This window comes from Carcharodon carcharias, chromosome 23 (assembly GCF_017639515.1).
Source record: "Carcharodon carcharias isolate sCarCar2 chromosome 23, sCarCar2.pri, whole genome shotgun sequence".
Taxonomy (NCBI): Eukaryota; Metazoa; Chordata; class Chondrichthyes; order Lamniformes; family Lamnidae; genus Carcharodon; species Carcharodon carcharias.
Window position 1 is genome coordinate 10,226,760 of NC_054489.1, and position 14,953 is coordinate 10,241,712.

Below are 14,953 nucleotides of genomic sequence, written 5' to 3' on the forward strand. Positions count from 1 at the left end.
GATGCTGCAGGCTTTTGAAGTAATTAGTTATGTGAATTTTGTTGCTTAGCAACCCAGTGACTCTGTCCCAGCAACTGAAGGCTTAAAGCAACCCATACCCAGTTTTAAAGCAAGGGTTAGGGGTAATTTTAAAAGATCCAAATTGCTGAGTTATCAGGGAAATTCTTTATTTAATTTTCTAGTGTTACGCAATTGAGTGGGCCTTTTCCTTTCAACTGACTCACCTAATTACGCAATTTATAGCACAGAAACATGTAAAGTTGCATGACTAAATGTTTCAGTAGCAGAGAACTCAATACTAGAATTATGCTCCAACTAATTCAGCTATTGACACAGTTAATACAGATCTTCTGCCAAAAACCTGTATTTGCATTTGAAGATACAAAGTCAGATTGAAGGATGTTTCTTTTCCCGTGGCAATCAACTTTCTAGGGTGAACTCAAGCGTAACTAAAATAAATCTTTTACATGGAGAATCCCATCATGGCCCAAAACTAACCCTTCACCAGTGAGTGCGCAACAGGCCTGGATGTGCCATGGATGGTCTTTGATGGACGTTAGTGTTAGAAACTTGGAAATCTCAGCTGCCGACATGGAATTCTTCATGTCTTGTTTATTGGCAAATACCAGCACAGCCGCCTTTCGGAGGTCCTGGAATGAAAACAAGCCATTGTTACAAATCTTACAGAACAAAGCAAAACTGACAATGGACAGATCATCCCAGAACTAATGCTGGAAAACAGCACATGTATAAACTAAACTGTAATCTAGACTCGGCATTCAAACTGCAAAAGCTTAACAAGCCTACCCATTCAAGGGATTTCTATGTGTGCCCAAAACTATGGGGCAAAGATCACATGGGATACAATACTGAAACAGAACATTTGGCCCCAATAGTCCATGCTGGTGTTTATGCTCCATTCGAGCCTCCTCCACTTGGCATCAATCAGCATAACCCTCTATTCCCTTCTTCATGCTCGTCAAGCTTTCCCTCAAATACATCTATACTATTTACTTCAATCATTCCCTGAGCTAGTGAGTTCCACATTCTCACCACTCTAGTTAAAGGGGTTTCTACTGAATTCCCGATTGGATTTTTTGGTGATCATCTTAGATTGTTAGCCTCTAGTTTTGCTCTTCCTCATGTGGAAACATGCTTTGTATCCACTTGAGAGAAGACAGGGCCTGTTCCTCCTCTTCTAATAGGTACAACCAGTAGACGCCAGTGATGCACTGTATATTTTTGCTGCTAGTCTACACTGCAATATTTGCACTAAGCTAGGTTTTGCTGTAAAAGGAAACATGTCTAAGCTTTTCATCTTGCACTCATCAGGACACCTACAAGAATACCAATATAAAAAAGGGGGAAAACAACAATTTACACTATATGCGAAGAGTGCACTGATTGGTTGGTAGGTGGCATTGCCATGGAGAACGCATCACTGATGGTGACTGAGTTCACTGCCAAGCATTGTTTGAAATTTAAACTAGGCAGCTTTGACCCTGATTGGTCAAGGCATTACCCTGAGGAATGAGTCAGTGAATGGCTGTCACTTCTTTGTTTATTTGAAACAGGTGCAGTGTATGTACTTGTTCTTTCTGTCTGCAAAAATAACAAGTACATACACTGTGCCTGTTTCAGCTAAACAAAGAAATGACAGCCATTCACTGACTCATTCCTCAGGGTAATGCCTTGACCAATCAGGGTCAAAGCTGCCTGGTTTAAATTTCAATGCTTGGCAGTTAACTGTCAGTCACCATCAGTGGTGCATTATCCACAGCAAAGCCACTTGCCAACCAATCAGCACTCACTTCACATAGTATAAATTGTTATTTTCCCTTTCATTGGTATTCTTGCGAGTGTCCTGATGAGTGCAAGATGAAAAGTTTAGACGTCTCTTTTTTCAGCAGTACTCAAGTTCTGTACTACTAAACGGTTATAAGCCAGGTTTTCTAACTATTGTTTTCTATCTCCACTTCATCTTCCTGCCTCTCCCAATTTAGGGGGCTACTTGGTCATGGAACGCATCAAATCTGGACTAGATATGGTTTCAACCGGACATCTGCAGATTGGAAAATTTCCTGAGGTCTGTGTCAATTCAAACTATGGCCATTATAGGCTTGCAATGAGAGTCCAGTGCATTACTTGTGCCACTGCTCATTTTTCCTGGTGTTCACTCTGTTGAGGGAAGTCGCTCCCCAGCCAAGGCACTAAAACCAACTGTGGCACCAGGCAGAAAATCAGTTCACACAGCATACGCATGGTAACAAATCAGCAAAATCTGGTCCGTACAGTAAGCCCATCATAGGGGGAAATAAAATGGGTTTCTTTTATAGTCATTCATTGTGAGAGCTTGCTGTCCCCACTCAATACAAACTGATTGAACCTAGCAGGTTCCTGCTCTGTGGGGCCTGTGAGTCGAGTTGAGTCAGTCAATCTGACCACCCAGCCATTGGAATAATTGGGAGATATTAAGCCAATATTGACATTAGCCTATAAACTACATATAGATTTGAGATTCTATAATTCAGGCATCACTTCAGTAGTGAACGCCCTTATCTCCTCCAGCACACCCATATTAAATTTCCTTTTAGCAGCAAATCATACCTCATGAGCCAGCATTTTGTAGAGTTCCTCTTTCGTAAGTGTTAGCCGCTCTCTGTCTGTGCTGTCCACAACTAGAATGACGAACTGAAAATAAAATAAAAATTTACTCATGCGGAATATGAACCCACCCCTTCGAGACAAGTATCATATGCAAGTAATTTCTTGTATACTTCATTGTCACCCATTTCCTCAGTACTTTATGCAATAATTGGAGGTAAGTATTGATGTCAAAATAATGGAATCATATGGCACTTCCATTCTCCTTTTCATTCGATATGCAGATTTTGGTCATTTTAAAAATGCCCTCGATCTCATTAGATAAAGGGCTACCTGACAGCACAGACCCCAAATTGCTGTGTACACCTCCATATCAGTTAGTAGAGCAGTGGTTTATAACAAACTTGGAGAGCAGGGACAGGGAAGGAAAAAGGACTTACATTGAAGTGCTATTCAATTAAGTGATTTAGATGCACCAAACCTGCTCCGTTCAACTCAAATCAGTGACAACTACAGGCAGATTCGGTCACTAGGTTAACAGCCACACCCAACTCCACTAGAGTACAAAGTTGAATAGTGCAGTTTGAGCTACATACCATGGTGGAGTACTGGAGCCGTGGTGGAGAGCGCAATTACAGGTGATTAATTAGGAGCATCACTTAGATTTGCTGGTGTAGCATTAAAGTGGCTTAAGGGCAAAACCGTGCTCACTGGCAATGCTGACTATAAATGCAGTATAAAACAATTAGCCCTCAGTGTCAAAAGAACTTAATTAAACACTGATTTCAACCGGTAAAGCTGTGGCATATTCACAGTTCTACTAGCCTGGTGCAAAGTAGGTAGATAATGAACTTTGCTACACTGCTTCTAGTATGGCATGACAGAGGAGATCAACTGCAAGTTTGCTATTTGTTTCATTTCCAACCTTAAATGGATCTAGGAGCTTCATGCAAGTTAAACAACGGACAGATTTGATTGTTCTGTAAGCACTACAATGTAGAGATAGCGCCAAAAGATTAAGTAATACCAGCTGTGATACAAACTTCAGTGGAGATTACTATAAACTTTAACTATCTGAACAGAGTGGCTAACCACTCCAGCTGTTAGCCAGCTCCAACCACTTATTTTACATCACAAAGCTAGAAACTTTGGGCAGTCAACTAGACACTAATTTAACCTTAATAGTCACCAATACATAGGCATGCAAGAGTGCAGTTCAAAACAAAGCGGTGCTCCAGCAGGGAAAGCTTAGAACCTTTTGTGTTTTACTACAATCCGCTATCAGCACTTGCAGCTCATTTGAAAATTATGAGCGGTTTTAGTAAATAGGGAGAAACTGTTTTAGCTGACAGAAGGGTCAGTAACCAGAATACAAAGATTAAAGACAACTGCCCAGGTGCCAGGGGGAGGAGATAATAATAGCTCGACAATTTTTTTAAAATCAGAAACATATAGCCTGAACAGGTGCTGGATACAAATTCAATAGTATCTTTCAAAAGGCAATTGGATCAATAGTTGAAAGACAAGAGGTCTTCAGGACCATGGAGGAAAGTGGAGTGTGAAATGAACAACTCTCGCTAGGAAATGGGCCATGATTCTGTGATTAAAATTAATTTGTAGAATAAATTAATTTGGTTATATAATGGTGCTGCTAAACTGGACATTTAGTATTCAAATCAACCATTTCATCAGTTTCTCCAAAACTTTGTGGGTTCAAACAATAGATTCAGTCATTTATTGCAAAGGAGGCCATTCTGCCCTTCAAATCAATGCCAGTTCCCCATGGAGCAATCCAGCTACTCCAACTCCCTTCCTCAAGCTCCGTAAAGCTGCAAGTTTATTTCCTTCAAAACCACATCCAATTTCCTTTTGGAATCACTGATGTTTCTCCTTCTACCACTTGTGGGCAGAGTGCTCCAGATCATTACCACTCTGCATAAAAAAGCTTCCGCTCACATTCCGTCTGCATTTTGCCAAACATCTTAAATCTGTCTCCCTTTGTCACTGGTGTACCAACAGCTGATGGAACACTTCATACAGGTTGAATTCTTAAGTTCTTGTCAAATTGGCCAATTCAGAGGAAGAAACCAGCATCTTTGGAATTTACCTCAACACCTCCAATATCGGAGTGTATAAAAAATCAGATAGAAACTCCTGATCATTGTCTAACGACCCCTTGCATGGTACACTGATGACCTACATGGAGACAAACATGCTCATGTGCGCACGCACAATCTCTTTCTCTCACATGCTGCAGAGTTGCTGTGGACCAGAGCTCTAAGGGCAGCCACCACTTTCTTCCAAAGAAAGCAGAAGAGAAAGAAACCACTCACTTCAATCTCACCATCAAGTAATACACCAAATCAAGGGGATCTGCATCCCTCAATGGATTTCTCCCCCCATTAAATCCAGAGACCCTTGTATTGTACCCACCAGGGGCAACCCTCAGGACTTTCTTACATCGTTTGGAGTTGAACTTCCACCAAGCACCTGGTCCAACAATATTCACTGGAGCAGTTTGCACAGAAGGAAGACACTTACAGAGGCAGATTCAAACATTTTGAACTTGGGAGACATGACAGCTCATTAGCCTTGAGGAAGATCTGCATTTACCACCACATCTTAAAGTGCTACAATAAATTATGCTGTACAGGCACTGCGGCCAGCAGTTATGGGAGCCATTTTGTGAAATCCAAAATTGGACAGTAGGGAGGTTCTGCTTTTGGAGAAAAGGCTTGAACTTAGGTGGAATTAGCAGCAGGGAAACCTCTAATAGGGTTCAATCTCAGGGAACAGAGTGTTCAAAAGCACATACAGCACTAGGACCATCGTAAAGGCAGTAAAGAATGCATCTAGGAATGTGCTTCATACAATGATAAACTTGTTTCAGCAAGTCACACGGGAAAACTTAGAAAAAAGATTGTGGGGATATAAAACCTGCATAAAAAGATTGCCAATTCAAATCCTTGGCATAGAAATTTCCCTAACAGCTATCTTCCAGTTATTTTAATAATTCTGTGATTATGCAAGTAATAAACCAGACTAGCCATATAAATACTGTGGTTACAAGAGCAGGTCAGAGGCTAGGAATCCTGAAGCGAGTATCTCACCTCCTGACTCCCCAAAGCCTGTCCACCATCTACAAGCACAAGTCAGGAGTGTGATGGAATACTCCCCACTTGCCTGGATGAGTGCAGCTCCAACAACACTCAAGAAGCTGGACACCGTCCAGGACAAAGCAGCCCCGCTTGATTGGCATCACATCCACAAACATTCACTCCCTCCACCTCCACAGTGGCAGCAGTGTGTACAATCTACAAGATGCACTGCAGGAACTCACCAAGGGAAGAATTATCCCCCCCCATCGTTGGGGGAGAAGTTCAGGAGCAGGTGCGCCTCCGACCGGGGGGCGTGCCACCATTTTACGTGGGCAGGCCAATTAAGGCCCCCCCCGCAGTGTGACATCTGCCAGAAAGCGCTATGCGCTCCGTGTGGAAGGGACGGGGGATTCCCTAAGCTGAGAGTGCGCTTTTTCATGCACACGCGCAAAAGAGTGCACTCATCTCCAAGGCTAAGTGCTGCCTCAGGGACATCAGCACCAAATTTTGAAAAAAGTGTGAAATAGAAAAATAAAATTTCCCTGACATTATCCCTCATGTGACACTGTCACATGAGTTGGGACATGTCCATCACTTTTAATTAAACTTTTATTAAATTTAAAAAATACCTCATGAAACCTCATCCCGCCCATGGATGAGGTTTCATGCTTTCTCTGAAGCCCTCCAGGGCTCCCAGCCTGCCTGCCAACCTTAAGCTTGGACGGGCAGGTCCTTTAACTACTTCAATTAGTTTTTAAGTGGTCTCAATTGGCCGTTGACAGATTGGTGGATGCACAGCTGATTCGGCTGAGCCCCCACCAACCTGAAAATTGAAATGACGCGGGGTGACGTTGGGAGTTTCGCTCGACATCACCCCGCATCATTTTATGTGTTGGCAGTGGGTCCTGCCGCGCCCGCGCCACCCCCCCCCCCCCCCCCAACCACCACCAAATTCAATATCCTGCCCCAAGGCCTTCGACAGCACCTTCCAAACCCACTACCAATACCATCTAGAAGGACAAGGGCAGCAGGTAGATGGGAACGGCACCAACACCTGGGAAGCTCCCCCCCCCCCCACCACCACCCAAGTCACTCACCATCCTGACTTGGAAATATATCACTGTTCCTTCGCTGTCACTGAATCAAAATCCTGGAACTCCCTCCCCAACAGCGCTGTGGGTGCACCTACACCAAATGGATTGCAGCAGATCAAGGCAGCAGCTCACCATCACCTTCTCAAGGGCAACTAGGGGTGGGCAATAAGTGCTGGCCCAGCCGGAGAAACCCACATCCCGTGAATGAATTAAAAAATAAATAAATCACTAAGCACTATTTTGCAGGCAGAAAACATGCAGCTTTCACAGGCAAACCTCCTGAAATTATGTGGTGGGAGGTGCAGCAAATCAGGGATCAGAGGTGCAATTCCAACTTGTTTAAAGCTTTAGCTTTGGAATTTGTCTGAACTGATTAGCTATTCAACCCTTGCAGGGCAACTCAGTCCAGTATCCAGATATCTGCTGTTTGCCAATAAATTCAGGGGGCTGTCTGCTTAAGAATGATAGGAAGTAACTCTTGGAAGCATCACAGGCTGAAATTCTGTAATTCTATATTCCTATTAGGTAACGAAGGAATGGATTTCGATACATCTCATTAATTTCACTTGCTGGTTATTGAAATTACCAATTTACAGGGGCAGAGGCGAGGGGTTTTCAAAGAAAAGGGATGCAGTCTTACTCCCGTTAGAGGAAATACTGAAACCGAGAAACTTGTATACACAAGAGCTATGTTTAGCACTTCAGCTGAGGTCAGGAAACATTGACAGCTGAGCTAACTCTGCACATTTACTTTGCTAAACTCACCACAAAGGAACTGGGTCTGTGCCATGCCTAACCCATGGAACTTGCAACTTAAGGGCAATATTGGGTCTTAGCTATTCTGAAGTTAAATACATTGACAGCATTACATTAATTTCAGAATTATTCCCTAAAGCCCCTTTATCCTGGTTTTAGATTCAAACTCAGGTTTTTTTCGTGTGCAAGTCTACTGCTGGGGAGAGCTAGATTTAGGGATGATAGAGGTAGATTAAGCAACAAACACCAGCTCATGAACATACAAATCTCAAACGAAACAGCAGCGATATAACAAGTACCATTATCTGTGCATTTCAAGTTACTGAGCACGTTGTCTTTCCACATTTGAATTCACAATGTATACAGGGCAAATTAATAAAAATAAACTGAATACTCTATGGTTATGGCAATCTGATGGCAGAATTGCTTGATATTTTGCATTTCTGATCCCATTTTAAAAACCATTCTTAGAATCTCATAGGACATCAGGTCATTGTTGTTTCAAAGAGCCAAGCAGATATGATTATAGGGAACAGCTGCAAAGAGAAGACAGACTTTATATACAGGTACAACGTCTCAGAACCAGCAACTCCAGGGCCAAATGCGGACTGGATTTTGGATCTTGCCAGTTTCAGTCCGGAAGTTTGGGCATCGTGTGTTAAGCACATGTTTTTCAAGTAAGGATTGCTAAAGGCAGTCTTGAAAGAAAGAGACAAAATGTTGCAAGATAAGCCAGGAAATTCTTTGGAGATCGTTACTTTGCCAGAAGTGTGGCAGATGCTCTGTTTATGCATGTAAATGGAGCTCTCACTATACTTCAAATGAAATATTGGTGGAGGAGATGTACATTAAAAATTTAAGGTTTCTATATAATGCAGATTTATTACTCTCATTGAAACATTAAAATTCTTCAGGAATCTTACAGGGTAGATGTTAAGAGGATGCTTACCCTGGCAGGGGAATCTAGAACATGGAGTCAGTCTCAGAACAAGGGGCCGACTGTTTAGCATGAGATGCGGGGAAAATTCTTCACTCAAAAGGATTGTAAACCTTTGGAGTTCTCTACCACAGACGACTTGGATGCTTAGTTATTGAGCATAATCAAAGCAAAATTGATTAATTCCCTTAACATCCAAAAATCAATGGATATAGGGAATTACATGGAAAGGTCTAATCGAAAGATGGAGCAGGCCTGAATGACCTTATGTTCTTACTGGATTCGCATTACTGGGCAATTATTCCCAGTAGAAAACATTTTTATCCAATTACAACAGCTAACCATGCATGGGCACAGAGAGGAGGCCATTCAGTCCTTTGAGTTTGTCAGACCACTCAGTTAGATCATGGACAAGATGCTCCATCTACCCTTTCAAATCCTTTAATCATCCTAAGTCAACACCATTCGATCAACAGTCCTAATTTAACCCTTTTAGCCCTGCTATCAGTCTGGGTGTGGTGTGGATTCATCAATCCAAGACCAGTATCTCCTTCCTGAGGTGCAGTGTGCAGAACTGAATCCAGCTCTCTGGAGTCTAATCAGAATTTCATATACCCATACACTGGAGTGTCCACATACCTCAGTGTTTGTATAATACGTGCTCCACGTTGATCGCAACATGTCTTGGCCGCCAATGTCCCACATTAGGAAATGAGTGTTTTTCACGACTATTTCTTCCACATTGCTGCCGATCGTGGGTGATGTGTGGACCACCTCGTTCATTAGGCTATTAATGAAATCAAGCAGAGGCTTAGAATTCCACTGTGGCCCCATCCATTACATCCCGACTGGAAAGCTCAGTCTAAAATTCGCAGATGTATTTCTGAACACCCATGGGATTACTTTCAGCCTAGGGACTGTACAACTCAACAGCAAACAATTTCAAACTAGTTGTTATCTGGCAGCAAAACAGCAACTGGACAAGTTGCTCAATCCAATCTGGGGTGTCAGAAAATAATAACAGTAGCTTTGATCTCACCAATACAAGAGATCTTAAACTCTACACTTTAAAGTTATTCCGTTTATTTATTTTTTAAGTAAAATAAGAGTATGGTCCCAGTAAGCATTCAACTGAAATGTGAAGCTATAAATCACATTATTAGACTAACAGCTATTACTCCTGCAAGGATATTTAAAAGTAATCAAAATTATTAGTGACCAAGGATAAAGTTGTGCAAACTCAAACTCCAGTGGAATAAATTGGCAATGGGAAGTAAAATGGCACAGTGCAGGCATAGTTTGCAAAGTACACAAAACTTCAAACTAAACATTTTCCTAGGCCCTGTAAGAAGTGATCTGAAAATCAGGTCAACACATACATATATACAAGCAGCAAAGAACGTCTTGATTAGACTGGTAAATCTTTTCCCCGTTTGACTGCTGGCACCAGAGTGGCTCACTGTTCACCATGCCAGTCAACTTGTGCTTGCACTTTAAACTGCAATTTCTAGAGAATTATAATTCTTATAACAAGATCCTTAAGGTAAAAGGTTCCTGCTAGGGCAGAAAGACCACAATGTAAACTGAGGCAAAAACCTAAGCCTTCAGAATTGACAGATAAATTCCAAATGTCAATATGCATAAGGCAGATAGTATGCAGATGTGCAACACAAAAGATAAACATTGGAGCCTAAAGCCATGCAATTGAGGGCTAACAATTCACTGATTGAACTAGGCATTGCAGATTTCCATGATGACTTGGATTCAAAACCTCAAGTTTCAGCAAAAATCTACATTCCATTACAGTGCTTTATTAAAGATGCTAGATAAAAGCAAACTTTTGCATTTCTCAGAGGAGTCAACTCATCCCAGTAGCTATGCAGAAGGGAAAAAAACAATTCCAATAAGTTTAGACGCGGACAAATCCTAGGCCCAGTTAATTTGGCATCAAGACCATTTGCAGACGAGTGAAGTTACAGCTTACAAAAGGTACTAAAAGCAGCAATCTGGAGATGGACAAAACATAAATGTACTCACAACTGATAAAGGATGGTTGTCTTCCCTGCGTTGTCCAGCCCAACAATGATAACTTTGTGCTCTGTGGAAAAACAAAATGCACCCACCATGGTTAACTTTGAATGCACCAAATCCCATCCTCCAAGTAAAAAAAAGAGAGATTTTTATTCTTTCACTAAACTTTCGAAATATCAAGCAGCCCAGAATACCTTAATATTTTTATATAAGAGGCAATCAAAATGTTTTCAGAGCATTTTCCACCTATCAATGCACATCAGTCAGATAAGGATAACCAATGCTTTTGCTGTGTGAATATTCCAAGTGAAACCAAATATTTTTTCCTCCCAGCTGTAGTTTTGTACTGCAAGAGCGATCTTATTGAATGGCAGACCAAGCTCAAGGGGCCAAGTCACCTACTCCTGCTCCTAATTCATTCATTTGTAAGCACTAGCTGGGTAGCATTGACCACCATCCGAAAACAACCAGGGGGAGGGAACTAACAGTTATGAGGCATGATGGTATTGGTGCCAGACAAGTATGGCTGAAGCATCAAGAAGTATGGGCCGTAAACAACTTCCTTTCCAGCAAATAGCTAAACGCCACCATCCTATGGCATTAAAAACTTTGTACTTCTTGGGATGAGATGTTAACCCGAGACTGTCTGCTCTCTCAGATGTATTAGATCTCAGGTATTATTTCAAAGAGGAGATGGGGAGTTTCCCCAGACTCATGGACAATATTTAGTCCTCAACCAATGTCACCAAAACAGAACCTGGTCATCACAGTAAGCTTGCAGAACACTGGATGGTCAAACCCATAAAAAAAATTGTCACTTCATTTTTCAAAAAAAAAAAGACAGGAAATCTGTATTAATCTGCCTCAATTAACAGTTGTATCTGGAATCTCACCATCAAAGGTGATCAGACTTTAACAAACCCAGGTACCTGGAATCAGCAAGCTCTTAAAATCACCATGTACAGGGCAAGCATTTACTGAATAGCAAGACATGGCTGGCAGGCTTAATAAGCTTTAAGCAGCACTTTTATTTTTGACTGCAGTGGCTAACGAGATTTGCCAGGTACAGCTACCTGTGATGAGCCTGGGCTTCAAGGTCCGGATGGTCAGGGCTCTGGGCCATACATGGTCCCAAGACAACATCCCTGCTTAAATGTACAGAGTCTTCTAGCTGTGTTACAAAGAAACAATTGTAGAGAGATTTTCTGTGCCTTGCATTTTCACCCCATGCCAGTCTCAATTAACAGATGGTAGCTCGAGTTAAAATGAACATTTCTTAACTGAACTTCTATTCAAAACCCCGTGCTGGTATTTTTTTTGAGAGTTTAGTTTACAGCTGTTAACAGAGTCAGGAAAAAGTGCATGTAACTGTTGCAAAGTTACAGAAGACAAAAGTACTGTCTGCTGCTACAGCAGTTTCACTTCCTTCACCTGACATATCGATTTATTCTAGTTACAGACACCACCAATCTGCATTGCAACACTGAAACTTGCTGAAATTTTAAGGTCGTTACATCCTTTGGTTACAGCCTCCAGCGCAGAATTTGTTATTTTTGAGAATATGCATTAAATTAACACTTTGAATTCAGTGCAACCACTTATTACCTTCAACTTTATCCAATTTTCTCACTGGGCCATGTACCTCCTGTGTTCAGGGACCTTGCTCCTGTGTCACTGTGTTTACTGCTCCGGGGTCAGTGACAAGCACAGATTCTTTCCAGTTTCTTTCCTTCATACCCAACAGCAGCATACCCCCCCCCCCCCACCCACCCCCCCACCCCTGCCCCACACCTGTGAACAACATGGGTGAGGCTACCTCTGGAACGGAGTGGGGACTGAAACCAGTGTCCAGCTGCCCTCGTGGCTTTTGTTTGGATTCTTGCCTGTCAAGTTAGCCTTGGGCTAAACTAAATCATTTTTTCTGGAACCATGTGATTGTAAGCTAGTAATTAAAGCTCACTGCGACAAAAATGTAATGGAACCCACTATGAAGTCACACTCTAGTTCTTAAATGCATATGCTTGGAAAGCAGCAGCTGTGTTCTGAAATATTGAAAACAGCAACATTTGACAGAGAACCTAACAGCAAGAGTATGCAATATGACAATAGTCATGATACCCACTGAGCCTAGGCTTAACACCTAGTCAGAGCAGTTTCACTATCAAGCCAAAAATTTGAGGATTCAAGCCCCACTTGAGACACCCAAGCATAACATTCTCAGCTGATGTTCAGCGCAGTACTGAGGGAGTGCTGCACAGTCAAGTGCTGCCTTTTGGATGAGATGTTAAACGAAGGCTCCTTCTCACCTCTCAGGTAAAAGATCCAGCAGCACTACTCTAACGGCAGGAGAGTTCTCCCCGTGTTGAGGCCAATGTTCAAATCAACACAAAAAAAAAACAGACGGTCATGTAATTGCCATGTGTCAGAGCTGGCTGTGTACAAAATAACAGCTGTATTTTGTATGTTACAACAGTAACGACTCTTCACCAATAATTATTTGTGACTGTAAAACCTTAGGGAAGTCATGCGGCTATGAAAAGGGGCTACACAAATGCAAGCCTTTCTGGCTGCCCTCCCCCCACCACAAACAGACTGCACCAGAATGAATGATTCATCAATACCTGCAGTTCCACACATTCAGGTGTGGCAGCAGGATCATAGATGTGAAACTCAATACCATGAGGGCAGCAGGAGAAAGCCATCTGCAAAAGGTCACGACTTGGGTTTCATGTTTCCAGGAGGGTTGTTTGCTTTTCTGACTTTCTTTAAAGGCCCACAGGCCATCTGTCACCACAACCAAACTGCAAAATCTGGAGACTTGTGGAGGCGCTATCTTGTCCCACAGCCCTGTTTGAGGATTCCACTTGGTCCCCCCATGTCAGAGACTGCTGGCATTCAAACTGCAGCTGTCAGTGTACAGGCAGCCCAAACAAAACCCCAAAGTAGCAGCTGCCCCCGCCATCCCCCCAACCCCACCCACATATATACACACTGTGCATAACAAATAAAACTTGACCCTTGTCAGAAAGTCTGGCAGAAAAAAGGAACAGGAATTACAATCTTATATCCACTCAGCGTATGCAAGTTGCAATCAACTGAAGTGTGCCTTTCCCTTTGGGTTCTCAAACAATCAAAAACCCTAGAAACAATCAACCCTTCAATAAGACGTGTTGGCATTTCCTTGGCTGACAGCTGATTCCACCCCTCCACCCCCCCCACCCCCCGCCCCCCCAAACCACAAAAAAGGGTGCCAGGGTTGTGAATATCACACCTCTCCTCCAGGCAACAGGAAAATCCAAGTGCAAAACAAGGTAATTTGAATCACAAGTTAGATGCAGCTTCAGTTCATCTACGTTCGGTGCGGTATGAAGGGAATGCTGCGTTATTTCGAATGCTGCTTCTGGGATGAGACTCACGTCTGGTGGTTAAGGTGGATGTAAAGAAAAAAAATCCCATGGCATTAGTCTAGCAACAGGTGTCCTGGGCACATTCATTCCTCAACCAAACTAGATTAGCAGGGCCTTTGATTTCATTTGACTTTCGGATTTGTGTGGTTTGTAAAGTGGCTGCCATGTTTGCCCAGCAGAGTGACACTTCAATAGTGACACATTGTCCCAAGGCACTTCGCAACCAACGCAAAGACAAACGGTGCTGGAGGACTGCATGTTCTCCCTTCTCTTTCTCAAGTGTGTTCAGTTTAGCCAGTGGTCAGCTAGGGAACTGAGCTACATGACCCCAAAGGGTCCAGCTGCAAACCAGGTTCTTTGCAAAGTTCACTGACCTCGGCCAGTAAGTGCTCCAACTGGACTCTGCAAGAGGGAAAAGGAGTAAGGCAAGATTCCCATGCCTGTTGGTTCTGACCTCGACCAGGGCTGGAAAACAGTGGAATGTTAGGATCCACCTTAACAAGGTCATTTATGTCTGGGTATCTGAACGCAGAGTCTGGATATGTGCGTGAACAGTGGCCTCTTGGGTGAGGGGCTCATTGCTCATGAAGCACTCATTGCTCATGAAGCACTGGGGCTTTCTGGAAGAGGAGAAAAGCTCCCACACTCCCCACAAATCAACGTACACACACACACACACCCAATGCAGTACCTTTAATATAATAAAAACAAATGTTTAAAAGAGTCAATAAATTTTTCCACTGAGCCACACAAGATGGTAGCCCAGTCAGTGATCAAAAACCTACCCCTTTTAACCAAGTTTTAAGAAGTGGCTTAAAAGAGGAGAGAAAGATAGGGAGGCGCTTCAGGTTTAGGCGCCTGAAGGCACAGCCACCAATAGCGGAGCAATTTAAAAACAGGAAGAGGCCAGTAAAAGCAGAGCAGAGACACTTAAATGACTGAAGCCATGGCTGGCTATAATGCAAACAAAAGGAACTTTCTGGCATTTAGAGAAGCTGATTCCTCATTATTGCTGAAGATGCTAAT

The 14,953-nt window shown here is 42.6% G+C and overlaps 1 protein-coding gene across 1 annotated transcript in view; it reads right to left on the reverse strand.

Annotated features, from left to right (window-relative positions):
• Positions 1-14,953, reverse strand: part of LOC121269052 (ADP-ribosylation factor-like protein 5B) — a 35,217-nt gene that overhangs the window by 3,589 nt on the left and 16,675 nt on the right. The window contains exons 2-5 of the mRNA XM_041173470.1: positions 10,527-10,587; positions 9,129-9,276; positions 2,608-2,691; positions 499-650 (exon numbers count right to left, since the gene is read on the reverse strand). Of these exons, the coding sequence (XP_041029404.1) occupies positions 499-650; positions 2,608-2,691; positions 9,129-9,276; positions 10,527-10,587 (445 nt within the window). The remainder of the gene's footprint in view (positions 1-498; positions 651-2,607; positions 2,692-9,128; positions 9,277-10,526; positions 10,588-14,953) is intronic.